Below are 25,950 nucleotides of genomic sequence, written 5' to 3'. Positions count from 1 at the left end.
GCAATGCCTCTGTGTCTCACTCTGATGCAAACCCAGGAGGCTCACTAGTTGGCAGTGGGGCAGGGAGGAAGGAAGTGGAGGGGAGCTCAGGTGTTCTAGCCCACTGAAGGAGGGGACGGCTGGCCGTGGCTTCCCTCCCGATAGATAATCCCGTGCTCTCTTTATCCACCTTCTAGGCGCTGGAACCGAGGGAGTCTGGTCTCAAGGGTGGTCTGGGAGAGGCCAGGTGCTCTAGGGTGTCACCCTTCAGTGACTCCCCACCTCACCTCTGTCAGAAGCTGGCCGCGGATGGAAGAGGGCCCAGGATCCACCTGATTGCAATCGGTTTTCTTCCTCCTATGGGTAGAAGAGCTAACACTTTGCCAAAAGGAAAGGCCCTGGGCTGTTTCCCAACATGGGGTCACAAGGTCAGGATCATGATGAAGGACCCAGTTATGTCCTGGCAGTCTCTGGCCCGTCTCAGGGGGACTGGCCATGTAATAAAAGCACGACGCCCACCTTTCCTCTGTATAGCCTTCCCGTCCCAGGATGAGGACTGAGAGCTCCCAGAGAGCCTCTCACTAGGGCGAAGTCACCCAGGGGGCACCCAGAATTCCTGGCTACCATTCAGTTCCACTACCCTGATTCCCACCCCAGGTGGACTCTGGCTGTCCTCTGTCCTTCAGCCTGGGGCCGTGTGAGCTCAAGACAGCTAGTGGGCCATCAAAGCCCTTAGAAGCTTCAGCAAGGCTGGAGTAAACAGTACAATGGCTGTGCCCCTCCTTCCCCTGACCCCTGGCCCTAGCCACTGCCACCCCCATTCCTTCATTTAGGAAGCCCCTTGCTCAGTTATCCGTTTGTCCATTCAGATAAGAGTGCTTTAAACACCTTCTCTGTGCCCAATTTTGGGCCAGGGACTCAGAATCCTCAGGCAGAGGCTCTGGTCCCCCAAAGTTCACAGTCTAGCTCAGGCAGACAGGTATGCCCAGGTGCAAATCAGCTGGTTGGCAACTTGGGTGTGACAGCGGAAGGGAGTGTGAACAGTGAGGCCTGGAGGGGTGCCCAGTGGGGAAGCTCAGGACCCTTGGGGAAGGGGAAGGACTTGAGTTGAGCCCTGAGGGAGAGGGGAGGCGGGAGACCCCACTCGTGGGGCCAGTGCTGGCTGGGGGTGCAGGAGTGGAGGACTGGGGAGGGGGGTGCGTGACTGTCCTATGGATATCCAGGGCACAGGGAGCTAGAGAGGGTGCAAAGTGGGAAGTGATCCTGGGGCCTAGCTGGAGAGGAGCCCTGATGACTTCCTACGGGACATCTACCAGATGCGTACACACGTGCATCTGTGGGGATGGGCCAAGCCTGTTGTGTATCCCTGGCCCTGTGCCGTGTGTGTGTGTGTGTGTGTGTGTGTGCGTGCGCGCGTGCACAAAGGTTTACAGGCTCTGGGATCCATGGTCAAGTCTGCTCCAACCTGCCTGCCCTTTACAAAAGTTAGATTTCATTCATTCACTCATTCACTCCACCGCTGGGAGTGCCTACCGCCTACCAGGCCCTGGGCTGGGCTGGAGAATGTTGGGGACAAGTGCTTGCCCCCAGAGGACTCAGAGGCTGGTGGGTGAGTTCAGCCTGCTGAGTTCGAGGCAATGGCCTTCTCAGGCTGTGCGGCCGTAGGGATCCTCTCCGGAGGGGCCTGGGGGAGAGCAGGAATCGAGCGGAGCTGATGCGGACACTTGGGCTGTCGCCCCTACCTAGAGGGCCGGGTGCCCTGTGAGTCACCGGGAAGCCCCTCCCGCGGGCCCTGGCGAGGCAGTTCCCCCCACGGCCCCCCGGGGGCGCTGCGGGGGAGGGGGGTTGGGCCCTGGAGCCCACGGCGCTCGCTCTCTGCACTCACTCCACCGGAGGTTTTCCGGCCAGCTGTGTGCCGCCACTCCCGCTCCCAGAGCACCAGGCGCTCCCCCTGCGTGCCCGCGGTCCCGCTCCGGGCCCCGGGGCTCCAGACGCCGCCGCCCGACGGTGACATGGGCGTTCCCCTGGTCCCGGAGGCCGGTGGCCGGCACTGGGCGCCTGTGCTCCTCGCTCTCTTCCTGGCTGCCTCCCGAGGTAAGGCGGCAGGAGTCGGTGGGGAGGCGCACCGGGACAACACGGCTGGGGAGGGGGCCGCGGGGCGGGGGGCTCCTTCCGCCTGCCCTGTTTCCTACTTGCTGGGACCTCGCTGCAGGGGCCAGCGGGTCCCTGCCAAGTGCCCTGGCTGGGCAGCAGCACGTCTGCATGCTCTGACAGCCGCCCAAGCAGCTGCCGGCCTGACCCTTCCCTGCCCAGAGAGCCCCGCGCGGGAGCAGCTGCTGCAGAGAGGAGATGGACACGGTGGGGACAGCCCAGCATTTTCTGGGGGACGCCACGGGCTTTTGACTTTTGACACCTGGGGCATCTCCCTGCGCCGCCCGCCTCAGGGCTCCAGGGTCTCAGGGCGCAGGGGGTGTGGTACTCTCTGTGTCCTGCTCCCTGGTGACACTCCTGGCTGAACCTTGGGGGGCATGGGTGCACTCGCAGATGTGGGCGCCCACCTGGTCCTTATCCCGAGGGTCTGGCGGCTGAGAGTTGAGTGGTCAGCTGATTCCCGGCATCCTAGCAAGGCTGGAGCTCAGGGGCTGGTGTGGGGTCCTGGGGAGAATGTGGGCCACTTTCCTGGCTCAGCCATGAACCCTGTCTTGGTCCCGGAATAATTTATGGCATCTTTCTGGTCTCGGTTTCCTCAGCTCATGCTCAGAAGCCCTACACCAGGGAGGCGCCACTTTCTTCTTCCAAAGTCCAGACTGTCACAACTCCAAGTGGAATCCTGGCTAGGACACAGGGGCTCCCAGGGCAGGGCAGGGAGCAGGGGTAGGGCAGAGCTTGGGGTACCCATAGCCTGGCCCCCGGTTCTTGGTGCCCGGCACTGGATCAGCTGGATTGCAAGGGAAGAGGGGGCCAGCAGGCAGCCTGTGAACTATACTTTGTGGGGAGGGCCCAGGGAAAGCTTGAGTCATGCAGGGAGTCAGGGAGGCAAGAGGAAGGTGGGGCGCTTGGCACAAGGACCCAGTGGGCGGGTCAGGAGAAGAAAGGAGGGGGAAGCACAGGGTAGGAGCAAGAGAAGGGAGTTGAGAGAAAATGGAATATACCAGAAACAAAGTGGGTGCTTGCAGGCAGCATGTTATCTCAGTGCTTGGGGAGTCTGGCCTCTGATAAGGAGGAGAAAGCCCACACCCCACACACAGAGCTGCCTAGTCCTGGCCTGGATTCTCGCAGGATGGGGGAGGCGGTCTCGGCACCAAGGCCATGCTTCATGGCAGGACATGGTTTCCAGAAAGGGCAGGGGACGGTGGCAGGCAGGAAGGCCAGCACCGCCCCCACCACAGAGCACCTGCCCTGCCCCTTTCTCCTCAAGTGACCCCAAGAGGCCCTTCTGCTTTCTTACTCCTTCCCCTGCCCTCCCCTGGCCAGGCTGCTCTCTGTTCAGCCCCAATTTGGGAAACTGAGCTCTAGAGAACTGAGGTGTAGGGAGCCGCCTTGCAGAGTAGCTGGTAACAGAGAGGCTCAGAGCCCTCGCTCCATATCGTCTACATAGCCAGAGGCCTTCACCCCTAGAGGTCTCGGCTACTCACAAAGTGTGGCACTCCACAGGACCAGCTCTTCCCGGGCCCAGCTCAGGGAGATGATTAGGGCTCTAAGCAGCTTTCTACTGAAGGGGGTCAGAAGCATTCTCTTGGCTTTGAACTACTCTGGGACTCAGTATTCTTAACTGTAATATGGGCATGTTAATGAACATTCCCACTGCCCAGGACAATGTGTAACAAGGGGCTAACAGACGGGAAGCCTGGCTGCAGGCACTGTCAGGAGGGTCTGTGAGTTGGAAAGACTCGCCGGCCTGCTGAGGTGGGTTGCCTTGGGCAGGATTGCTCAAGGTCAAAGGCTTCATGTCTGGGAAGGTGAGATGGAGGTGGCTGGTGCAGGTCTGTTTTCTAAGCTCCTGAGGCTGGCTCAGCACCAAGGAGAATGGTGGTGGTGAGTTGGTGCTCAGGAGCCCAGTCAACTGAAGACGTGCCTTTCCTGGGCCTGACTCAGGGTGAGATGGATGGAGGGATGCACCCAACAGAGCCAGGCCCCAGCAGACCCCAAGGGTGGCAGAGACTCTTCTTCCCCTATATGCACTCCTAGGGCCCGAGAAAGTTCTTGTCCTCACCATGGCCTTATAGGCTGACCCAGGAGGCCCAGACTCTGGGACTAGCACATGGAAGTGCACCGAGGCTAGGGAGGGGAGACCCCATCATCCCCTTCATGGTAAACAGGACTGCAGGGCCTTGTTGAGTAACCCAATGGTGCAAGCCTCTGACACAGCGAAGGTCAGCTCTTAGGAAATCCACTGTCTTCTGTCCAGAGCCCCTGTGGTGGCCCTGGAGGCCAGCCCACAGGCGTGAGGGGGCATCTACCCAATGCTAGGGATGCCCAGCAATACCAGGGAGTCCCTCGCCCAGCTGGGCTGGTTGTTCCTGTGTCCACCCCCCCAAGCAGGGCAAAGGTTCCCTGCTGGGGCCTGACCTCCCTAGGAGTGGTGGCTCAGGTGGGAGGGACAGTGGTGGGAAGCTGAAAGAGGCCACCTCCCTATATGCATACATATACGGGTCTTAGGCTTCAGCAGATCAAGGGAGAGAAGGAAGGAAGGGCTCCTCGGTACCCATCTGGCCAACCAGCACTGACTAAGCCCCACATACTGAGCTGGAGGCCCCCCAGTTTTAGGCCAGCTACTCATCCAGGAGCATCCACTTCACCTGGGCGGGGTGAACCTGGGATTGGCAGTGCAGCTTTCTGAGGCACCCCTGGGTCCCCTTAGCAGCAGCACTGGCAGGCCCAAGGCCTTCCTGATGGCACTCTGTATGGGAATGGTGAAGCAAGGGACCTGGGGCTGTGTGCCTTGCATGCTTCCCATACAGTCCTTTCACTCAACAGTCTGGTCTTGGGAGTCAGTGAGCTCTAGGTTCAAATCCCAAGATGGCCATTTACGGCTGTGGCTTTGGGCAAGTTACTCAGCATCTACAATGGGGATGATGATGGCCCCTCCCTCAGGGGGCTTCGGTGAAGAGTCCGTGCACAACCTCAGCACCGTGCCTGGAACCTGGTGAATGATGTGTAGTGTTAAGCTGTTTCTTGGCTTTCTGTGGCCACGTGCCATTGGCCCTCCAAGTTCCTTGATGCCTACAGAGCCCGGTGGAGAGCCCAGGGTGTGGGAAGGCATGGACTGATTTCCCTAGGACTGGACTTGAAGAATCCTGGAGGTCTGGCCACCTGTCAGTACCTATAGGCACTTAAAGTGTGAAATGTCCATGGAAGCGCCTGTGGATTCTCTTCAAGTTCCCCAGAGATGGGGGACTTTGCAACTTCAAGGCAAGCCCAGCTCAGGGTTTGCTGGTCTAACTGGGATCTTTCTTGCAACTGATCTTTATGTTTCATCTAGTTGCTCTGGCTGCCCGTTCCCAGAGAGAAAGGCCGTGGCTGTTACGCACATCCGTCATTCAGTAATGAACTTGCTGCGCTTCGGCCCGAGCAGACCCCGTCCTTTAAATGTTCTGCATAGGATGCTATTTCCCGTGGGGACCTGGGGTTGAATAGGGAATAGTGAATAGCAGAGGCTATTCTCTCCCTGGGGGACACTGAACGCACATTCTCTCTGAGCCACGGGCAGCCTGGGGACATGGTTTCAGGGAGGCTGACTGCCCCCTTCTGAAGGGCAGTTCCAGAATAGAGCTCCCTGAGCGTCAGCCTTCTGCTCATTACCTTTGGGATTTCTGCAGCAGCATCTGCCTATCATATGTACTTATTTTTTCCCTCAAATGGACTCATTCTTTTACTTAATTAAGTAAATAGATTTTAAAAGGAAACTTTCTATCACCGGCACCAATGGAAAGCCAGTATCTTTGCCATAAATAGAACAAAACCATACAAGTGCACAATAAGAAAACCAAATAAGGGTAATACATTCTAGTATAGCCTGGGGAAGGCTCTGAGCCTGAAACCTGCTGTCCCTTGTTAAAAAAAAAAAAAAGGGAGGGGAATAACCTTCTATGTGATTCGATGGCATTTAATGCCATAAAACTAAAACTGTCCGTGTTATAGTCGGTGTCGGCCCCTCCCCCATCACTGCAGAAGCCAACTCACCACTGTCAAGAGCGCTAGCTGGTGGCAGGGGACAGGTCAGCTCTCCCAGAGGAAAAGAGAGCAGTGGTCCCCATCCTAAGAGGTCAGGGCAGGGTCAGAGGGCCTCTCTGAGCTTCTTCCGGCCCCCAATTCTCCCAGCCCCTGCTGCCTTCCTCAAATAAATACAGTGTCCAAGTAAATAGAGTAGCTCCAGCTGGGTCCTCTCTTATGTTGGGGCCAACTAGCTATCCCAATAACCACGGGGTGATGGGGAGAGAGCTCACAGCAAGCTGAGCCCTCATTGGCGAGGCCTGCTGTCCCTCTGCAGGAAGGACGTGGGCCCTCTGGTCAGTCCCAAGCCACCTCTACTGTGTCGGTTACTACGGGCTGCCTGCACCGAGGGCAGGGCCCAGGGACTGGAAGCTGAACCTTAGGAAGTCCTCACAGCCCAGACCCTTGAGGGAAGCTGGCCAGAGCTGGTATTCGGGGCTGCACACAGTCCTCCTCGTGGAGGGCCTGGGCGAGTCTGGGAAGGAGGCATCCAGAGAAGCATCCATTGGCGGGGCGCCTGGCCAGCTGCCCAGGCCCTCTCCAGGGAGGCGTGCTGGCCAACAGCCTCCAGCCCCGGATGCGTGGATGCTTTCCCAAGGTGCTGGAAGCGCCGCTTCCTCCAATAGAGCCTGGCTTCCCCTTCCCAGACTCCCTGGTCTGATGTGAATGGACACTTCCTGCGGGGGCAGGTATCAATAAACACATCTGAGATGCCCTTTGTCCTTGCTGGCCACAGACCCCAGGAGCTGACCTGCTGGCTCCGCCCCCCGTGCCGGGGGTGCTTCCTGGACCTCAGCGCTGGCAGACTCAGTCCGGATTGGTCCTTGACTCTGTTTCCCTCTGTGCTCTGCAGCTTGATAAAGACAGAACGGAGGCTTTCCCTGCACCCTCCCCGGACTATCCTGGGGGACGGGGCCTGGCAGGGAGCTGGAGACCAGTTCCATGTCTGTTTGGCGCTCCTTCCGAGGGTGAGGTCCTGGCCTTTTGCAGCTAGCCCTGGGCCAGCAAGAGCAGATCAGGGACTGTTGGGCTGTTTACTTACAACCCCTAGCAGCAGCTGGACAGAGTTCAGCTGTTTGGGTGGGGCCTCCCAGGCCAGACTCATCAAGCTGGGGCCCCACCTCCAAAGGCTGGGGTGTTGCCTTAGCAACCGTGGGCTAAACTCATGCCCCGTCAGGGAAAACACACAGGCCTCTCCACACCCCCACACACACCCATCCCGTGCACACCCACAGGGTTTCACGAGGTGCCTGCTGGGTGGAACGAGGTGAATCATGACAACTAACATCCCAAGACGGAGCCAGACAAGAGCCCCTCTCCCCAGTACTGGAACAGAAGCTTCTACAAGGGGCTGAGCCCACCTTTGGCTGAGGGTCCCCCAGCTGGAAAGCGGCAGGAGCAGGACTAAATTCTGAGCGGCCATCGCTTAGGGAACTCTGCACCCTCACGGCCTCTCTGCCCTGGGCCTGGCTCACGGGTAGGACCTCGGTAAATATTTGTGGAATGAAGGAATGGTGTTTTCGGTTTAGGTCTGAGGCTGAGCAAGGATGACTGGCTGGAAGTTGCAGTCAGCTTGGGGTCAGTTCACTCTCCCCGGTGCTGGAGGCTGAGATGTCAGCCCCACCCGCTTCAGGAGTTAGGGGGTGCTCTTCCTTCCTGCTGTGCTGGTGTGTCCAAGGTGTGAGTTTCAGCTCAGCCACATAGGGTTGGGTGGTCTTGGCTAAGTCGCTTGACTTCTGGGTCTGTTAACTCATCTTTAAAATGGGGATGATAATACCTACATCAGGGGATATTAAGTGAGAGGAGTACAAATTGGTAAGCAAGTCCTGACACATAAGAGGTGGCCCATTTCTTGCCCCCTTCCCTGCCCTAAGGAAATACAGCCCCTTCCTACTGCCCCAAGCCCTCAGAGCTGGAAGGGCCTAGGAACATGGGGAGTCTCTTGAGATGAAGAGAAGGAGGCAGAGAGAAGGATGGGACCTGCTCAAGGGCACACAGCAAGGACGTGGCTAAGTGGGGACTGGGGCCCAGGGATCCCTCAGACCAAGGTTTTAATCCTGAGACCTGGAATTTTCCAGGTTCCTAGCAATATTCCTCCAGGGGCTTCTGCCTCCTTACCCGGTGACAGGTGGGGCTGGAGTGGGGCTGGGCCCCAAGAGCAGCACAATGACTGGATGGTTCCCGCCTGGGCACAGGCTCAGGCCCAGGCCCAGGGTCATTTTCCTGGCCCACATGTTCTCGGCCACCCTGGAGCCGAGGGCTTTCCTCCCCACCCTCTCCCCAGTCTCTGACAATGACCCAGGTGTCCAAAAGGATCTGCTCCTGACAATAAGCAACATCCTCCTGCCAAATAATTATAAACCCAGCTGTGCTATATATATATCCCCGATAACACGTGTGCATGTGCAGTTGTGGGTGGCATGGGGGGGGCGTGCATTATTTTCCCCAACTCTGTGCCTTTGAGCATCAGGCTGTCCTGGGTTTTGACCTGGCTTGAGTCTTAGACACAACAAAGGGGATGTTCCCACCCCCCCAACCCTGAACCCCCCACCAGGACAAGACCCTGGGAACTCTTGGTCCACTGCTATCTGGCCCTTTTGCTGAAATCGAACAGTGTCCCCCATCCCCCAAACCTGAATCCTACTGCAAGCTTCTCCTTTTTCTAAAAAGGGAAGAGGTCCTCTAGGGTGTGTAGGGTGTTGGGGATTGAGCAATGCTCCCCTCCCCTTGCCCCCCACCCCCATTCTCAGCCCCAATTCTGTGTCCCACTGTGGGTTTTCAGCCTCTAGGGCTGAATATCTCTCCCCAGTGCTGTCCAGGTAACTCTGTGCTCCCTGACACATAGGGCCATGTAATAGCTGCCCCTAGCTGCGGCCCGCAGGGGAAAGGGGCAGCGCAAGGCAGACAGCTCCTCGGTCTGCTCTCTGGGCGGGTTTTCGGTCTTCCTGGGAGTGTCTGCGAGGGTCCTTTCCCTGGCTAGCCCCCCGCCCCCCGTTTACTGGCACACATAGTTCTGTGGCCATGGCCGTCACACAGGCCCGTGAGGGGGAGTCAAAGTCACTACTGTGATCTTCAGTGAATTATTTAGCGTCTCTTTGCCTCACGTTTTGTCCTCAGTGAAACAGGAATAAAAACAACACCGACCTTATAAGGTTGCTAGACATGCCCCTTAAGGAGTTAGCATAGCACAGGATACCTGCTCTTCCTTCTTCTAGTTCTAACTAGATCTGGCTTTACCTGAAACCCCCCATGCTCCAGGTTCTGAGTTCATACCCTCCCTCTGTGGCACTTTAGGGAAATCACTTTCCCCTTCCGGGCCTCTACATTTCTGCCTGAAAAGGAGACCAGCATCTTGCCAGGCAGTTGTGAAATCTCTGCTCACCTTGGCAAAGATTTTCCATAGATCTGGGGCTCCCAGACATGGCTCCCTCTCACATGTGGGTGGAGTGAATGGAAGGATCTGGTGTGTGTGTGTGTGTGTATGTGTGTGTCTTCCTTACTTTCTAGGGGCCTAACACACTACCATGCAGACGTATTCTTCGGGGCCATGACTTTGCTAATTCCCCACACGCTGCTTTAAATATGCAGGCACTCCAAAATTGGATCCCAAGCTGTTGTCAGTCATTCACACCTTAGTGGGAAAGAGTTTGAAGCTGGTTTCTCCATTCTACTCTGCAGAACTATTTTCACTCCTAGGAAATGTTCCCGGACTTGCCCAAACTAACGAGAGAGCTGTGTGGCTTCCACGTAGCAAGCACCACCTACTAGCTAAGCACTTTCAGAGCCCTTCGTGTGAAGTATTTGTGGTCCTTGCCTCAACTCTGGCAGGTAGATGTTTTCATTTCTGTTTGACAGTGAGGAGTCTGAGGCTCAGAGTCTAAATGACTCCCAGCTATTGGACTCCAGTGCGGGCTGGTCCGGTTCCAAAGCTACCCCAGGCTGCCTTACTCTTGACCAGGCAAAGTTTTCAGCTCTGCTGGTGGGTCCCAGGCTCTAAAGGCAGGGAAGGGGGTGCCCGCAGGAGGAAGTGGCGTTATCTTGATTCAGGCAGTGGCAGTCAAAGAGACATGCTGGTTTGGATTCTGTACACATCTCCTTCCCTGACTTACAACAGCCTCTGAAATGCCAATTAAAATTCAAATACCGCTAATATATAATAACCATAGTTATCTTCCCTGTGTCTGTAGAGGGCATTAGAACTCGCATCTCATGTTCTCAGCTTTCCCTCGCTCTGTTCTCTCACAACCATGCCTTGCAGTGATTGTGGGGATCAACATGGTTAGGTGCTGGGGGGTTGGGGTAGGGTAAAGAGGGCCAGGGGATGGCTTCGTTTGCTTATTGAAAACCAAATGAACTAGGAAATATTTCTAAGAAGACTGGGTGGCAGCAGGTACATGGATGAGGCGACCTCTCATGATTTCCCTGGTCCTGGCCCCGAGACACCTTGGGTTTTCCTGCTTCCTCACCACCTGGCCCAGAGCACCCCGTCTACTTGCTGAAGTTCTATCTGTCCGTCAACCCCAAAGACACTCGCTCCTTCGAGAAGTCTCCTGACCATCCCCAGGACGGCTATGTCTTCCCTCCTCCAAGTGCCCTGTAGACTGGAACCAGTCCACCCTTTAGCCTGCGGTCTTACTTTGTCAGGAAGGCATGCTTCGTCTACCCAGCTAGGCCATAAGCTCCCAAGGGGAGGCCATGTGCTCAGCATCCAGGTGAGACGTAGCACCTGGTGCAGGCCTTGCACACAGAGGTGCTCCATTAGTGCTCACCGATGAGGAGGTGGGACGGCATGGCTAGCCCTACGAGTGGGAAGGGCCCAAGGTGCTAATGGCCCCAGAAGGCTGGCCACGGGAAAAGGGCTGTTCATCCCGAATCGCCTTTGTGCTCCTCATCCTGCTTCCCCCCCGGACGGCATGGGGTGTGGGGCTGGAGGTGCCAGGGGCCAGTTGTGGGCAGAGCCCCAGGGTCTGCAGCAGTGGGGAGACAGACACACCGGCTGGGCCCCGTCCGCCGCCTGCCCAGAGTCTCTCCTACACCTCGTCTAGTGTCCCTGGGGTCAGGGGAGTCCCTCACTTGGAGAAGCTCCTCCTCCCACACAGCCCGGGATGGAGTCAGATTCAGGAGCTAATGAAGAAGCTGAGGCCCAGGAGGTCAGCTGACTCGCCCGGGGCCTGTGACTGGGGAACCCACATCTTCAGAGCACCAGGCCAGGGTTCTTCCTCACTCTGGGGGAACTGGGAGTGGTTCTGGCTCAGGCAGGTGACCGTCTCTTGTCTCTCTAAACAGGTCTCGTGGCAGCCTTCAGGGTCGCCACGCCATATTCCCTGTACGTGTGTTCTGAGGGCCAGAACGTCACCCTCACCTGCAGGATCATGGGCCCCATGGCCAAAGGGCACGACGTGACCTACTACAAGACATGGTACCGCAGCTCGCGGGGCGAAGTGCAGGTCTGCTCGGAGCGCCGGCCCATCCGCAACCTCACGTTCCAGGACCTTCACCTGCACCACAGCGGCCACCAGGCCAACACCAGCCAGGACCTGGCCCAGCGCTACGGGCTGGAATCGGTCTCCGACCACCACGGCAACTTCTCCATCACCATGCGCAACCTGACCCCCATGGACAGCGGCCTCTACTGCTGTCTGGTGGTGGAGATCAGGCACCACCGCTCGGAGCAGAGGGTCCATGGTGCCATGGAGCTGCAGGTGCAGACAGGTGAGGGCCCCCCATATGGGACGGCGCAGGGGTGCCGTCGCCGTGGGGATGGTGCACGCGCCCGTCTGGAGGGGGAGGCAGAGAGAACCGTGTGACTCCGGGGCTGTGGTGCTGAGTACTGGATGGTGTGACCATGGTGTGATTCTGTGCTGGGAGGGTGTGTGGTCCCAGATGGGGGACACGGACACGCCAGGGACATGTGTGGTGAGAGGGGGTGGCCACGGGGTGTGGGGCTGTGTATAAATCTCTCTGGTCAGTGGGGTGTGATGGTGAGGGGGGTGTATGTGGTTCTGTCTAGTAAGAGAGAGTGTACAAACCTGGGAGGTATTGCTCATGACACTATGGTGGCCGTGGTATGTGACCTGGGGTGTGAGCTGGTGAACGCTTGTTGGGAAGTATGTATATGTATGTATCTGTGTGTGTGTGTCCGGGTGAGAGTGTGAGGGGCAGTAGGCTGGGTAGATGAGTGGGTGCCAGCAGGTATCCACACGCCTGCGGGGGAGGCGTGAGAGTGCGCCGGGCACACCCAGCCTTGCAGTGAGAAGCTGCGTCTGTGTGTACCCGTGTGTTAGCTGCGACAAGCATCCCCAGGCTCAGGCCCACCTAACGCCCCTTCCCTTTGCTCCCACAGACAAAGCAGCGTCAGCCCGGTGCATCGCGTACCCACCTTCACCCAGGGAGAGTGAAAGTAAGGGACCGCCCTTTTGGCCCTTCTGGGTTCTCTGTTCTCCTCTGCCCTCTTCTTGGATCCAGGCCCCACTCTGAACTCTGACCTCATCACCCCAAGCCCACCGAACCCCCATTCTTCCTCCTCTGCTATTGCCTCTCCCTTTCACTTACCCCTTCCCCGCAACCATTGGGCTGCAGTCCTTGTTCTGTGCGTGGGGGAGAGAGGACGGAGAGACTCAGGAAGGGGAAGAGAACTACCTTTCCTAGAGCTCTTTCTGCATGCCAGGCACTGTGCTAAGTCCTCGCAAGTACTGGTATCTCCGTGGATTCTGACAAGAACCCTCTGAAGTAGGCAGCACATCTTCACTTTCTACACATGGACACAGAAGCCCAGAGAGGTGACATAACTTGCCCAAATTCACACAGCTGGGTTGTGCTCACTTCACCTTCTTCCCAGCTTGAGGAATGCATAGGGCGGTGGGCGGGTGGCAGTCAGCCCCCTGGTGTTTGCCCTGGGAGGCATCCTGCAGAGGAAGAGGGGGGCACTGCTCTGAGGGACGTCTGGGCACTCAGAGGCCAGGGCAGAATGCCCGGCAGCTTGGAGGGAGCAGGCAAAGGGGAGACGTCTCAGGGGTGCCCCATTCTTTGGAGAGGAGAGGGTCTTGGCTTCCAGAGCCTTCTATCCATCAGTATTTCCTGGGCATCTAGTATGGACCAGCCCCTAACCAGGCCCTGGAGATACAAGAGTGCAGACCTCCCCCCCTGCCCTCCAGGAGGACGCACACAAAGACCGAAGGCAGGGACAGGACAGTTAAACCTACAGCCCCAGCCCCAGCCCAGCTCAAAGGTCGTGGTGACTTTCTACTCCAACTACTCTTTTGTGAACCAACAAACAGCTTAGCCAGGAATAAAATTAGAACACACATTTCGGACTGAGCCAGACCCGCATGGAACTAAGGAACTCTTTGGTTCAAGCCCCTGTCCCTGCACACCGCAAACCTGACGTGTCGCCTCGGCACCAGGCCACTGCTGTCCTCACTTCCTCCAGCGGCAGCTCCCTGGTGAGGGTGGACGGCCGTGTGCACAGGCATCCACGATGGGGGGAGCCTCACCTGGCGGGGCCCACGAGTGTTCACTTCCCCATTGCTCCTTCCACTCTGAGCAACCCTCCAGTCCCCCTTCTTCCTCCAGGAGCTCCCAGAGCCCCCTTAGAGGCCATCACGTCTGCCACTGTGCATACTTCTCTGGTGGGGAAACCAAGGTGCAGACAGGTGCAGGGACTGCTCCCCATCTCTCAGCCAGAGCGCCTGATTCTCAGTCACAAACCCTGCCCCGGAGCCGGGCTGCCCTCCCCTCTCTCAACACCAGTTTTCTGAAAATCAGTTGTATGAATTAAAGTCCTGGGGACAGCGATGAGAGATGCCAGTGGGGACAATGAAGAAACCAGCTACAAAATAGAGGGAACAGAGATTTGGTTCATTTCTCCTGATTAAGACCCAGCTTAGAGAAGTAGCTGCTGGAATTAAGGAAACAAGTCGCCTGGGGAAGCCTGGGAGTCTGGCTGGTCAGAATCCAAGGCTGAGGCAGAACTTTGAACTTGACTGTCAAGAGTGGGTCAGGCTTCCTTCGCTGGGCACCTCTACTCTCAGGTTTTCACATTAGCCTCCCTCTCTAGGGATGCGCAGCCTCACTCTGGTCCCTGCTTCCCTGAGCTACTGTCCACAGTGACCTGGTTCCCCAAGGGCCAAAGGGATGTGTTTACTTCTATCCTAGCTGTTGAGGGCAGGATGATGACTTTGGTGACCTCTGAAGTCCCAACCCCTTTCCAGACTCTTCGTTCTGGAGGTCTGGAGACTACAGCTGTGGTGGAGTCTTGTCACTAAGGAGGGCATGGCGTCTGATGAAAAGAAACCCAGCTATCCTTTTGGATGGGGTGTGGGGGTTGGGGCCAACACTTCCATTCTCTAGGGATCATGGGTCCAGTGAGAAATGGGAGCGCGTGTGTCCCTTCCCCACTAACAGGGAGGCAATCCGTGTTATCCAAGAGGCTGAATCAGGGATCAAAAACTCCAATGCCCCCGAAGCCAGGGACCTGGGCAGGAAGACAGTGGGGAGGGGTGGAGACTGTGGTGAGCAGCCAGCTGCCGGCCTGTAAGGGCAGTTCCAACAGCTGTGTGCTTGGAGGGGGGCCCGGCGCTGCCGGAGCCCCTCCATTTTCCAGCAAAGTCAGAAGCCCAGATTTTACAGAAACTCTCAATTTTAAAATGTTGGCCAAAAAAGAAAAAAGGAAAAAAAAGAAAGAGATGACATACCATGGGGGGCATGACAGGATGGCAAGTAGATGGCAACAGACAGTGGACACACATCTGTTTTCTAATGGTTTAGAAACATTTGCCTGGCGACCCCTGTGCTTAGTGGGCCTCAGGGCGGGCCGCTAGGGACTGCCCTCAGTGCTGCTGACCTTTGGAAAGACTGCAATCCCTGCTCTCTCTAAGACAGATGCCCCACAGCCAGCCTTGGTACCTGACTGGCTAGTGATGCTTCCAGCCGAGCAGCTGGGAGCTTTTCTGTTCTACCTGCAGCCCTGTCTTCTAAAGATCTCTTTGGGAAGGAACAGGGTGGCCGGCCCAGGAAATCACCTGAAAGCCCAAGTCAGTCTGAGGTTGGGGGAGGCGGGAGGAAGGGAGAGAGGCTGAGAAAGTTGGTCCCCAAGAGCCCCCAATTGCTGAGGGGCTGTGGTTTTGTCACGGAGCCCAAGGAAGGGGGCTGGGCAGCCTACCTCCTGCAAAGCAACCTCCCTATCCCCCTACACAGCAGGATGTTTGGTTTGCTTTCATCCAACCCCTCCTGGGGGAACCAGGCAGCCTGACCGAACTCCCTCCTCCCCTCTCGTACCTACCTACCTACCCACCCACCCACTGGGTACTGGCAGGCTCTAGACAAGGGTGCACTGCTGAGCAGGTTGGCGTTGGGGGGAGCTCCCATCCCAGCCTGCTGTGTAAGGGCCTGGCACAGTTCTCAGAGCTGGCCTGGCAGCTGTCTCTGCCAGCAACTGATCGCCTTCCCAGTGAGCCTGGCTCTGGATGGCTACCAAGCAGAATCCCCCACCCCCACCTCCCCAGGTACTGGCCACACCTGCGGGAGGCGGCAGGGACCTGTGGCAAGGCTGGGCTTTGCAGAAGAGCCCGTAGCTTCTAGGGCAGGTGGGCCCACAAAACTGTCCCCAAACTCCTGCCTCCCTGTCCCAGCCTCAACTCTCAGCCCAGGTTGTAAGGAAACCAAGTCCTGATCCCCTGGAGGGGCTGCAGAGGGGGATCTCTGCCTGGGGACAGGAGTCAGGCCGGGAGGGGGACAGGGAGACACAGCGAGTGAGCACCTAACCTCACTGAATGTGGCTTAGTAGCAGTCTGGAGCCCTGGTTTGACGACTAGAATAGAGCATTTTGCAACCCCCTTCTCAATGCCCACAAGAAGATCCTATGACGGGGAGTTAGAAATCCTCAAATGTCTGAATTATAGAATGTGTCTACTTTCACTATTCCACGTCAAAATGCAGCCTTGCTGAGATCTGCAGGGAACCTGCTTTAATGTGGACTCGAACTTGCTTTGTGATTAGCATAGCAACTGTTCTGTACCAGTGGGTAGGTCTAAAGTGCCAGTAAACAGTTTGTTCTCTTCCGTGGTATGAACAAAGCCCCGGAAAGCTTATTTACACCATCAGGTTGTTTAGCAATACAATGAGATAAACACAGCCTTTATTCCCAAATGAAGAGTGTGAAGGCAACACTGAGACCACAGCCCCCCCACCTTCCCCAAGCTCCCCAGGGCCACATTGACGCCGCCGTGACAAGGCATCCCAGCCTGTATTTCGTATTTGGGGAAGGGCTGAAATCGGGAAGGAAACGCGTTTACGCTGGTTGTGGTTCCATCCCAGCTAAACTCCTGGTGTCAGCAGATGGGCTGAAATAAGTCAGGCCTCTCACGTTGTTGGTGGGATGGTAAAGCGGTACAACCTTTACCAATTAAACAGCCTAGAAGAAAACGCACATACTCTTTGGCTCAGCACTTTCACTGCTGGGATTTTACATACAGAGGTACTTGCCCAAGCGAGTGAAGATGCACACACAAGGAGTTCACGGCTACGTTATTAGTTATGCGGAAAAACGGAAGCGATCTGCATGTCCACCAATGGGGGACTGTTCCAATAAATTCTGGGGTGAGCCCTGCGATAAAGCCCTAGGCAGAATGAGGTAGAGCTCTGTGCTAACCAGAGCTGTCCAAGCCACGCTAACTGGGAAAAGCGATGCTCATGAAAAGCACCTGAATGCTGTGTACTCAGGGGACAAATCTGGGCCGCAGGCGAGAAAAGTGTGGACAGTGATTGCCTCTTTGCAGGGTGCCCTGGGGAGGAGGAGCAGCAGGGGGAGGAAACTCTGGAATATATTTTAACTTTATCTATCTATCTATCTATCTATCTATCTATCTATCTATCTATCTATATCTATCTATATTGTAATTTAGAAAGTTTAAAATTTTAAAACGTTAAGATAAGGATTCACATGTTTCTAGTTCTCCCCCACGTGTCCCCCCGCCGCCTGCCCCGTGACTTGTATGTGTGAGATCCCTTCCAGAAGCTGTGTCCAGAGCTAAGGGGGTCTCTCAGGAGGAGTGGGGCTTTTGTTCATTTTGATGTTTTTTTTTCTTCTTATTGTGGTACAATGTATATAGCATAAAATTTGCCATTCCAACCACTTTTAAATGTGGCATTAATTCTGCTCACCGTGTGGTGCAACCATCACCACTATGTATTTCCAAACGCTTTTTGCCACCTGGGTTCCTTTTGACCTTGAACTTCATGGCACGGGGTCTGTGAAGGACCTGCTTTCCCTCCTTTTCTGGGAACAACCTGTGGCCTGGGGCAGTTGAGCTGTCCCCAGGGGGCTGGGAGGAAGACCATTCTCTCTCTTCCCTGGAGCCCCTGGCCTCATTTCTGTGTGCTCTGGGCCCACTTGGGGAAGAGGCATGGGACGCTCTTTGAAAGGGGATCCCTAGGCCTTCTGTCCCTCTGCAGGTCACTGAGGGTCTGGCTGTGGGGCCTGGGTAAAGCTGGGCCCCCCTGCCTGCCCAGACCTTTCCTCTCTGGGCTTCAGTATCCCCTCAGGAGAAGCAGAGGGAATGCAGTCTCACCGTGGCTGTCTCTCTGCCCTTAATAGGCATCACAGCGGCTGCTCTGGCTACAGGCGCCTGCATCGTTGGCATCCTCTGCCTTCCCCTCATCCTGCTCCTGGTCTACAAGCAAAGGCAGGTGGCCTCCAACCGCCGTGAGTATCCCCGCCTGCCTGGGGTGGGTGAGGGTGCGAGCGATCTGCCCCAGGCCCCAGCTCAGCGCCTGGGATTAGCAAAGGCAAGAGGCAGGCACATTTCCTCTCTGTTCCAGAGATGGGAGCTGCTATAGTCCCTGCAAGGAGCTAGGTTCAATGGTGGAGAGAGGAGGGGACCCAGGTGTGCCACTTGGGGGGCCTGAGTGCCCACCAGCCCCAAGGGGTCCTGACTCGGCCCTCAGTAATATCTGTAGAATGAATGAATAATCACATGGAGTAGTTCAAATTGGTTTATAAAATGCTGCCCCTTGGAGATCCTTTGAGGACCTGCTTTAATGCAGGGGTAGGCTTGTCTTGTAACCAGCATTGTAATTGTCAGGACAAAAATGACCTTTGGATTATCAGAACTGGAAGGGATCCTGGAGATAACTTAGTTCAGTTCTTTCAGCATATGGCTGAGAAACCTGAGCTTACTAGCGGGGTTAAATCATGAACTGAATGGTATATAAGTTAGTAAGTGGCAGAGCTGGGCCTCAAGCCCAGAGCTTTCCACTCATGCTTTTCCCAGGGAGTGTAATCCCACCACATCATCAGAATGCTCATTGGCATGAGCGTGCTGGCCACCAACCCCTACCTGGGAAGGTTGCTGTGCTGGGCCCCATGCCAAGTTTTTTTTTTTTTTTTTTTTAAAGATCTTATTTATTTATTTGATAGAGACACAGCAAGAGAGGGAACACAAGCAGGGGGAGTGGGAGAGGGAGAAGCAGGCTTCCCACCGAGCAGGGAGCCTGATGTGGGGCTCCATCCCAGGACCCTGGGATCATGACCTGAGCCGAAGGCAGACGCTTAACGACTGAGCCACCCAGGCGCCCCAAGTTTGTTATATACCTCCTCTCATAATGATGAGACAGCTTGGCCCTACAATTGTTCCTCCTTTGCAACTGAGCAAACTGAGGCACAGAGAGGTTCAGTAACTTGCCGAGGGAAGCTCACAGTGAGTCAGCAATAGAGCCAGCCTTCAAGTCATGGCCACCAACACCGTTTCACCCTCCTCTGTGGTACAGTGCCCCTTGCCCTTCCTCTGACCCCACCCCTGAGCCTGGGCTAGCCCGAGTCCTCCAGGAGCAGAAGGGTGGGGAGTCCTCTGCCCTGGCCCTTACGTCACCTCCCCTGCTTCTTCGCCTCTGGCCAGCTGCAGAAGGTAGAGCTGAGAGAGGGCAGCTCTGTCGGCAGATGGCTTTTGGCTCGCACCTGATTTCCTCTGACTGGACCGTAACACCTGGACGGCCCTCTCTCCTGAGCCCCCACAGTGGCTCATTCAGGGGCTGTGGTCACCTTTCCCTTATTCTCAGGACATCCATACTCCTTTTGCAAAACCCACCATAGGTTGGGGGTGGGGTGGGGGCAGGTAGGTCAAGGCTTGGAGCAGAAAGAGGAACCCAGGGGCTCACGCAGGGCGAGTCATCACCGTGGAGTTGCCATGAGCTTGTGCTCATTAGTGCAATGTTTTCACGGAGGTGAGGAAGGGACGAGGAGGGAGACACACTCAGCTCCCAGGAAAGAGGTGCTTCCCAGGAAAGAGCTCCCAGTGCTGCACGCATCCTCTGAAACTAAACAGACCCCAATTCTGTGACCTGCGGCTTCTTACAGCTCCTTATCCCCAAATTAAATATTGCAGTAACAAAAAGGTGTCAATAATTTATCTTCTAATAAAAGTATTTTTGAGGCCAGTCTGCTCACCCCTTCTAAAAAAAAAAAAAAAGAGGAAGAAAAAATGAATTGTAGGATCAGAGTCTTCGAGACAGACCCAAGAGATGCTGGGAGAGAAACCAGGTGTGAAATGGAGAGGGAGGGGAGATTTGGGTCATTTCTTCATCTAGCCTCGCGAGAAGTGCTGCTGCAGGAGTTATAGGAACAGAAGTCACTGAGACATGCCAGGAGTTCGGCCACAGGACAGAGGCTAAGCGCCCGGGTGGGGTGGCAGGCCAGGGAGGGAGGGGACAGGGAGTGTGTGTTGGTTGCTGCGGGCAGGGCGCTGGCTCAGAGAGCATACTCAGGAGCGAGCCACACTCAGGGAGGAAGAGAGAGAAAGGGTTGGGAGCACTGAGGCAGGCAGCCCGCTGCAGAGGCTGATGAGTGTGGAAACCAATCCAGTTTTAGATGGAGATTGGGTTCCCCAGCTCTAAAGTGGGGCCAATAATTCCTCCCACCAAGGGGTAGAGAGGATGAGCCCAGGGAATGCTGGGCACCGGCACGAATCCTGATGCACAGAGCCACCCGCTAAACGGTAGCCATGATTCCTGCCGAGAGCAGAGATTTTAGGAACCTTTGTGCAACTTCCTGTGTGTTCTGTGTGTGCCCCTCCCACCCATGTTTCCCCACAGTGATCGTGGTAAAGCTCTTGCAAATGAGAAATGTATGGGGAGCTGCAAGGAAGAGGGAAGTAGGACCACTGCATCTGGTTGGTGGCTAGTTTAGGGGTGGGGAATCCCAAGGGGGGGCAGCAGCTTGGAGGAGGAGCAGAAAGTGGCGGAATGGCCGAGAAGTAATGGGGTCTCAGGCCCCTAAGGTTCCTCTAAGAGATGTCACTGCTAAAGCCACCCTTTAGGCAATGTGGAGGACGGGCCAGAGAGGACCAGGAACCCTCCAATTAGGAACTGAGCTCGCGGCCCTCCCACTCAGTAGATCATGGCGACAGGCCAGAATGTGGCAAATGTCCAAACAGGAAACAGCAAATTCAGGAGTCAGGCCTTTGCTTGATACTTAAATCCGGATGGTCTCACAACACCTAATCAAGCCGTAGGAGAAAGCACTGGCTGCCTTTGGCCTCCTGGTGACAAATGCCACCCCTTATACTTGTGAAATGCAGCCCGAGTCTCATTTAGCACTGGTTAAAATACCAGGCTCACTGAGGCCTGGCCTGCAGGATACACACGATCATGCGGGCCTCCTGAGCCAACAGAAGGGGGATCCAGGGTGAGGGTGGCCCAGCCTGGGCTTGCTCCCCTTCCTCAAAGGGCATCTGCCAGAGGGGGCAGGGATGTTGTCTAGGGAAGCCTCTCCTTTGTGACTAGCTTCTCTGTCTGTATGTCCCCAGGTGCCCAGGAGCTGGTGCGGATGGACAGGTAAGGCCCCTGGAGATCTTCCCGAGAAAACTTCCTGTGGCCGCCCCGCCCCGACTCCAAGCTTGGCAGGCTCTCTCTCTTGCCTCTCCCTGGGCCTGCGGCTCTGTCGGCCAATGTCTACACTCAGACCGCAGCTGGACTTAATGCAGAAGGGAGGGGGGTCGCTCTTCGCCTGGACTGACTCTCCTTCACCAGGCTCCTTGCCCCTCTCCCCGCGCTGATAACGTGTCCTGGGACAGGGCTCGGAACACAGACACGGCCTCCCAGGTCCTCCCTGGGCCGGGGTCAGCTGTCAGGAAGGAGGGCTATGCAGGAGGTTCCCTGTACAGCCTCCAGGCACAACTGCTTTAGAAAAGCATCTGCCAGCTGCACTGAGGCCTACATATCTGTGCTCTCCCTGCCGCCCCTCGCCCAGCGGGCCGAGCTCTGACACTGCGGGCCTGAGGCCAGCACCTTCCTTCAGGCCTCGGGGGCAGCTGGCCAGGGTGGGGGAGGAAGAGGAAGCAGCTGAACTGGGCACAGACACTGAAACATGCAAAGGAGGACGGCACACCTGGAGCCGTGGTCCCTCCCTGCAGAACACGCCAAGGAGAAAGTGGTCAGGCCGCCGTGGGCCACCGGGGCAGAGGTTGGCCAGGGGCTCCGAGTGGGGCAGCGGGCTGGGCATGCGGTGGCCAGGGGAGTGTGTGTTGGTGGGCTCAGGGCAGGAAGCAGACGGGGCACCTGGCACAGAGGGTGTCCTCAGGAATGAGCCCCACTCAGGAACTTGGCCCGGTTACTTTATCAGCAAAACCAGAGCTCCTCTTGGGTGTTTGAAAGGGACGATTTTCTAGACAGTCAAAGGAAGTCCTGCCAGTGATCCTGCCGGGACTCAGAGCTGGTGGCAGGGGGTAGGTGGTCCCCCTCCCCAACAGGAAGAGGGAGAGAACTGCTCCCTGCAGCTTACGACAAGCTGTGGGGACATTCAATCCTAATGGCATCAGCTGAGAAACCTGTCACAGGTTCCTGAATCTGGGGTCCTCAAAGTGTCTCTGACCCCAGGCTTCCCAGCTGCGCGCAGGGCGGATGGCCAAATAATAGGGTGCAGCCCTGAGCTCAGGGGAGCTGGGAGAGTGCAGGCCATGCCCTTTTCTGACCCCGGCTCCTCCCTTCTTGCAGGAAGAGGGTGCTGAGGCCTGAGGTGTGAAGGCAGGGGAGGGGAGGGAAGCAGAGGAGTGGGGCAAGCAGGAGGGCAGAGGCCCAAACCTGGGCAGCACAACTGACTGAGCCAGCTCTCTTCTTCTAGCAACAACACACAAGGAGTTGAAAACCCCGGCTTTGAGGTCTCCCTGTCCTCCCAAGGCATGCCGGAGGCCAAACCGAGGTCTCCGCTGTCCTACATGGCTCAGCGGCAGCCTTCAGAGTCCGGGCGGCACCTGCTTTCTGAGCCCTGCACTCCTCTGTCTCCACCAGGCCCTGGCGATGTCTTCTTCCCAACCCTCGGTGAGTGCTTCCCAACAACCCTCACCCTCAGGGCACAACAGCCTGCAAGGTCATGACCTCCCTGTGGCCTGCAGGGCACCAGCCTCACTCCCCTTCTGAGGCCTTATAGCCTCCCCGTGTGGGTTTAGTGGGTGAAGGACTGCAGAGCCCCCCCATTCATTCTACTTCACCTTTCTTTTGCAGACCCCGTGCCTGACTCTCCAAACTCTGAGGCCATCTAGACCAGCTGGGGCCAGCGGGCAACTGTGGCGGGGCCTGGGGCAGGTGCTTTGGAGGCAGAGCTGGCCCTCTGAGTGGCCCCTTAGCCGTGGCCCTGGCCCTGGTTTCCTCCCTCCTGCTCTGAGCCCAGACTCTTTGAGATACCTCTGGTGGCCAGACCCTCAGCTCCTCTGGGTGCTACATGGCAGAAGGGAGAAGGGGCTGGATTGCCCAGCCCCTGTCTCAAGGATGGTGGGGTGCTGGGATCCCGCCCCAGAGACCTGAACTTCACCAGCTACAAATGCCAAATGGTCTACATCCTAGAAGCTCAAGAGTTTCCAGCCTATGGCAGCTTCTCTCCCTGGGACATGAGCTTTGTGACCAAACAGCCCAGATGGGACAAGATGGGCACTGGACAGAACTCCTCTCCCCCCCGCCCCCTGTCCCCATCCAGTGCCATCCTCCCAGGCATGAGACACAGGAAAAGATGTGGAAAGACTCTCCCTCGGTGCGGCAGAGCCAGCGCCCTGATCTCGCCTGAGGCTGCTCATCGGTCCGACTCCCTCTCCGTGACCATGGAGCTCTGGGGCTGGTCCTGCCTGCCTGCCCCTGGGGCCATGGGAGCCTCTCCCAGCTGTTTGCTACCAGCAACCTCTCCCAGTAGCTGTCCACCGGTTAAGCAAATCTGGGCTCCCACTGCCTGCCCTCTGGGCCCCAGAGTTCACTGGCCAGGGTCCCCGAAACAGGAAGTGCACCCTGGGGCACAGTGGCCACTGTGGGCCAGCTGGCATCTTGGGCAATGGGGGCCAGGCAGAGGTTGCACTACCTGCTGCAGAGGGCAGTGAGGGAGGGCAGGTGGAGCCTGCTGGGAAGGTGAGTGGAGAGGCTCCACTCCCACCCTCCCCCCTCCACACGCAGCGTGCTCAGGACAGAGGGTGACCACATACTGTATTGCCCCAACTGTGACCCTCCCTCCAGTGGAAAGAGGAGGTGCTATTAAACTCCATGGGCAACAAGTGCAAACCCTGGGAATGGACTGTAGGAGCTGGGTTTTAATCCCTGCTCTGCTTCCAGGGGTGCCTGAGGCCCAGGGAAGCCCCCATCTCCTCCTCCCCCCCGCCCCCCTGCCCCGTCTTTGGTCTTCCATTCCATTTAATCTGTGTCAAGTCTTTACAGCAGAGTGACCCTGTCGGTGGGCGTGTACATAGAAGGGTCTGTGGCCTTCTGCTCTAGACCCTCTGCTCCAACTCCTGCTTCGGGGCATGTCCCGGATTTGTTTTTATACACCATATGCAAGGGAATCCTTTGTGGAATTTTGATTAAAGGGTTTTAAAAACACAGAGAGGAGTTGGGGGGGGGCGCTCTGTACACTCTGGGGTGGAAGCGGGGGTGGGGGGGCCGAGAGGGGAAGGGGTGAGTTTGAGTGGCGTAGGGCCCAGGCACTGCACCGAGGAGGGCGTTCAGCTCGGCAGCCTATGTGGCAGAGCCCCGACTTCAGGCCAGCGTAAGGGCCCAGCAGGCAGGGAGAGCCCTCTGGATGGCCTGGGGAGGGGGGAGACAGGAGTTGGGGGTGGAAGAGAGCAGCTCTAGGCTCTCCAGTGGCAGTGAGCCCCCAGGCCTACGGCTAGAACCAGGGAGCCCCCCTGGATACACGGCATTGCTTCCACACTCCCCTGTCAGGCCCAAGGGCATGGGTCAGTGTGGGTGTCCTGCTACACTGGGAGGGGGAAGGCTTGAGGAAAGAGTGGGCCTGGGCCTTGAGACTGCACGGACACCTCCAGTGGCCAGGACACCAAAATCCTGGTTCCTGCTTTGTCCCTGGGGGTCCCTCTTCTATCCCATCTGTTGCCTGGACACTGAGTGCAGGCTGCCACAGAGAGAGGGTGCTGTTCTAACAGCTCTTGGGGGCCCATGGCAGGGATGGGCAGGGTGACACTTGCTCAGAGCTGAGCTGGGCTACCCCTAGGATTGAAGGAAAAGCCCACAGACCAGACCTCCCCCATCCCCCAGCTCAGAAAGAGTGCTCCTGCCCTAGGGGAGGCTGGCCTGGCCCAGCCTGCAGCTTCTGACCTCCAGGCAAATATAATTTCTAAGAATTTGGCTGCCAGACCCCAAGCCTGGCTGTTGCTATGTGGTGGGAGGGCGGGAGGGAGGGAGGAGGCCCCAGAGCAGAAAGCCACCCCACTTCCTCCCCAGCTTCCTCCTGCATGACCTTGAGCTCTTCTTCTCTGGACCCTTACAAGTGAACACATTGCAGCTTCGTGGTTTCCTGTTTTCAGTGAAATTTACTCTGAGCTCCAGGCTCCATCTTCATCCATGACCACACGCTCCGCCCCCAGAGGCCCTAAGGCATCCTCCCTGCTGCTACCGAGGAGGGGCAGGATGCCAAGGAGCCCTCCATGCTGGCCTGGGAGTGGTGATAGCCTCTGGAGGCGCCTGCCCTGGGGGCTGGTCTCTGTGGGCCCCAGCTCAGTGCCTGTGGGCTGGAGTGCACCGAATAGAGCAGGGGAGTGGGATCATCGTGCCTGCCTTTAATGGGGCTGGGAGGAACACTGGGGCCTCCAGAAAGTCAGCTGCCAGGCAGGATGGGACTGAGGCAGGAGGCTGATGGATCACAGCACTGGCTGAGGCCCTCAGAAGGAAATCTGTGCTTTGAGGCACTAAGGTGTTGTGAAGAGATAGATCAGGAATTATAACAGCCATCATTCCTGTCATGTTCTCCCGATGTCTGCATTTAATAAAGACAGCCTGCCTTTATTCCCTCCAAGGGAGAGGCTAAGGCAATGGAGTTCCCTTAGTTAGCCTTGCATGCCATGGGGACCACTGGAGATGCTACTGCTGGATCAGGATGGCCCTGCCTGGGCGGGGGAGGGGTGTCTTGTGACGAAGGGCCCTGGGGTGGGTATGCAGGAACGCGGGGGCCGAAGCACTGCCCTCTTCGGGGAGTGCTCTGTGGTGAGGGCCTCAGGGAGACATGGCGGAGAGATGACCTGCAGAGGTCCGGTCACTCTCCACCCCAGCTTGGGCACTGCCTCCCGGAAGGGGCCTTCCTGGGTGTCAGCTAAAGCACCCCAAGGCTGGTCTGTGATTTCTCAGGGAAGTCCAGGGGCACGGCAGTGGGCAGAAAGGGACTGGGGGTTGCCGGCCAGGACCCCAGGTGCAAAGGCCTCTCGAGAAGTAGACACTCACAGCCCAGCTTCGTGGGGGGCCCAGCCCACGCAGGGCACTGGCCACCCAGCCCTTCCACGGGGC

General features: G+C 57.2%; 2 protein-coding genes across 4 annotated transcripts in view; one reads left to right on the top strand and one right to left on the bottom strand.

Moving 5' to 3' along the window:
* Nucleotides 1-25,950, bottom strand: part of LOC129045918 (cadherin-23-like) — a 56,914-nt gene that overhangs the window by 20,840 nt on the left and 10,124 nt on the right. The gene's annotated exons all lie outside the window — the stretch shown is intronic.
* VSIR (V-set immunoregulatory receptor) lies at nt 1,828-24,038 on the top strand. 3 transcript variants are annotated; one of them, XM_045878019.3, is made up of 7 exons: nt 1,828-2,073; nt 11,479-11,904; nt 12,536-12,592; nt 17,786-17,893; nt 20,991-21,018; nt 22,304-22,500; nt 22,684-22,870. In XM_045878019.3, exons 1-7 carry the CDS (start codon nt 1,992-1,994, stop codon nt 22,719-22,721), a joined length of 936 nt encoding a protein of 311 aa, XP_045733975.1. In that variant the 5' UTR covers nt 1,828-1,991; the 3' UTR covers nt 22,722-22,870. The 3 variants fall into 3 exon arrangements, with proteins under 3 accessions (XP_045733975.1, XP_064450849.1, XP_064450848.1); XM_064594779.1 differs by lacking the exon at nt 1,828-2,073 and adding an exon at nt 6,821-7,669 and having other exon boundaries at nt 11,479-11,903; nt 22,684-24,038; XM_064594778.1 differs by lacking the exon at nt 1,828-2,073 and adding an exon at nt 6,821-7,680 and having other exon boundaries at nt 11,479-11,903; nt 22,684-24,038.

The sequence above is a fragment of the Mirounga angustirostris genome, unplaced genomic scaffold (assembly GCF_029215605.1).
Source record: "Mirounga angustirostris isolate CCGP_5_RB_7025 unplaced genomic scaffold, mMirAng1.0.hap1 SCAF_6, whole genome shotgun sequence".
Classification (NCBI taxonomy): Eukaryota; Metazoa; Chordata; class Mammalia; order Carnivora; family Phocidae; genus Mirounga; species Mirounga angustirostris.
The sequence above is the reverse complement of the archived record's forward strand: the minus strand, read 5'-3'. Positions and strand labels throughout refer to the sequence as shown.

Excerpts from the sequence above, each read along its gene's own strand:
- VSIR (XM_064594779.1), top strand. The coding sequence starts at position 11,565 with ATGGGCCCCATGGCCAAAGGGCACGACGTGACCTACTACAAGACATGG. Across the intron at positions 11,904-12,535 it reads TGGAGCTGCAGGTGCAGACA|ACAAAGCAGCGTCAGCCCGG; the intron begins GGTGAGGGCCCC and ends TTGCTCCCACAG. Across the intron at positions 22,501-22,683 it reads TGTCTTCTTCCCAACCCTCG|ACCCCGTGCCTGACTCTCCA; the intron begins GTGAGTGCTTCC and ends TTTCTTTTGCAG.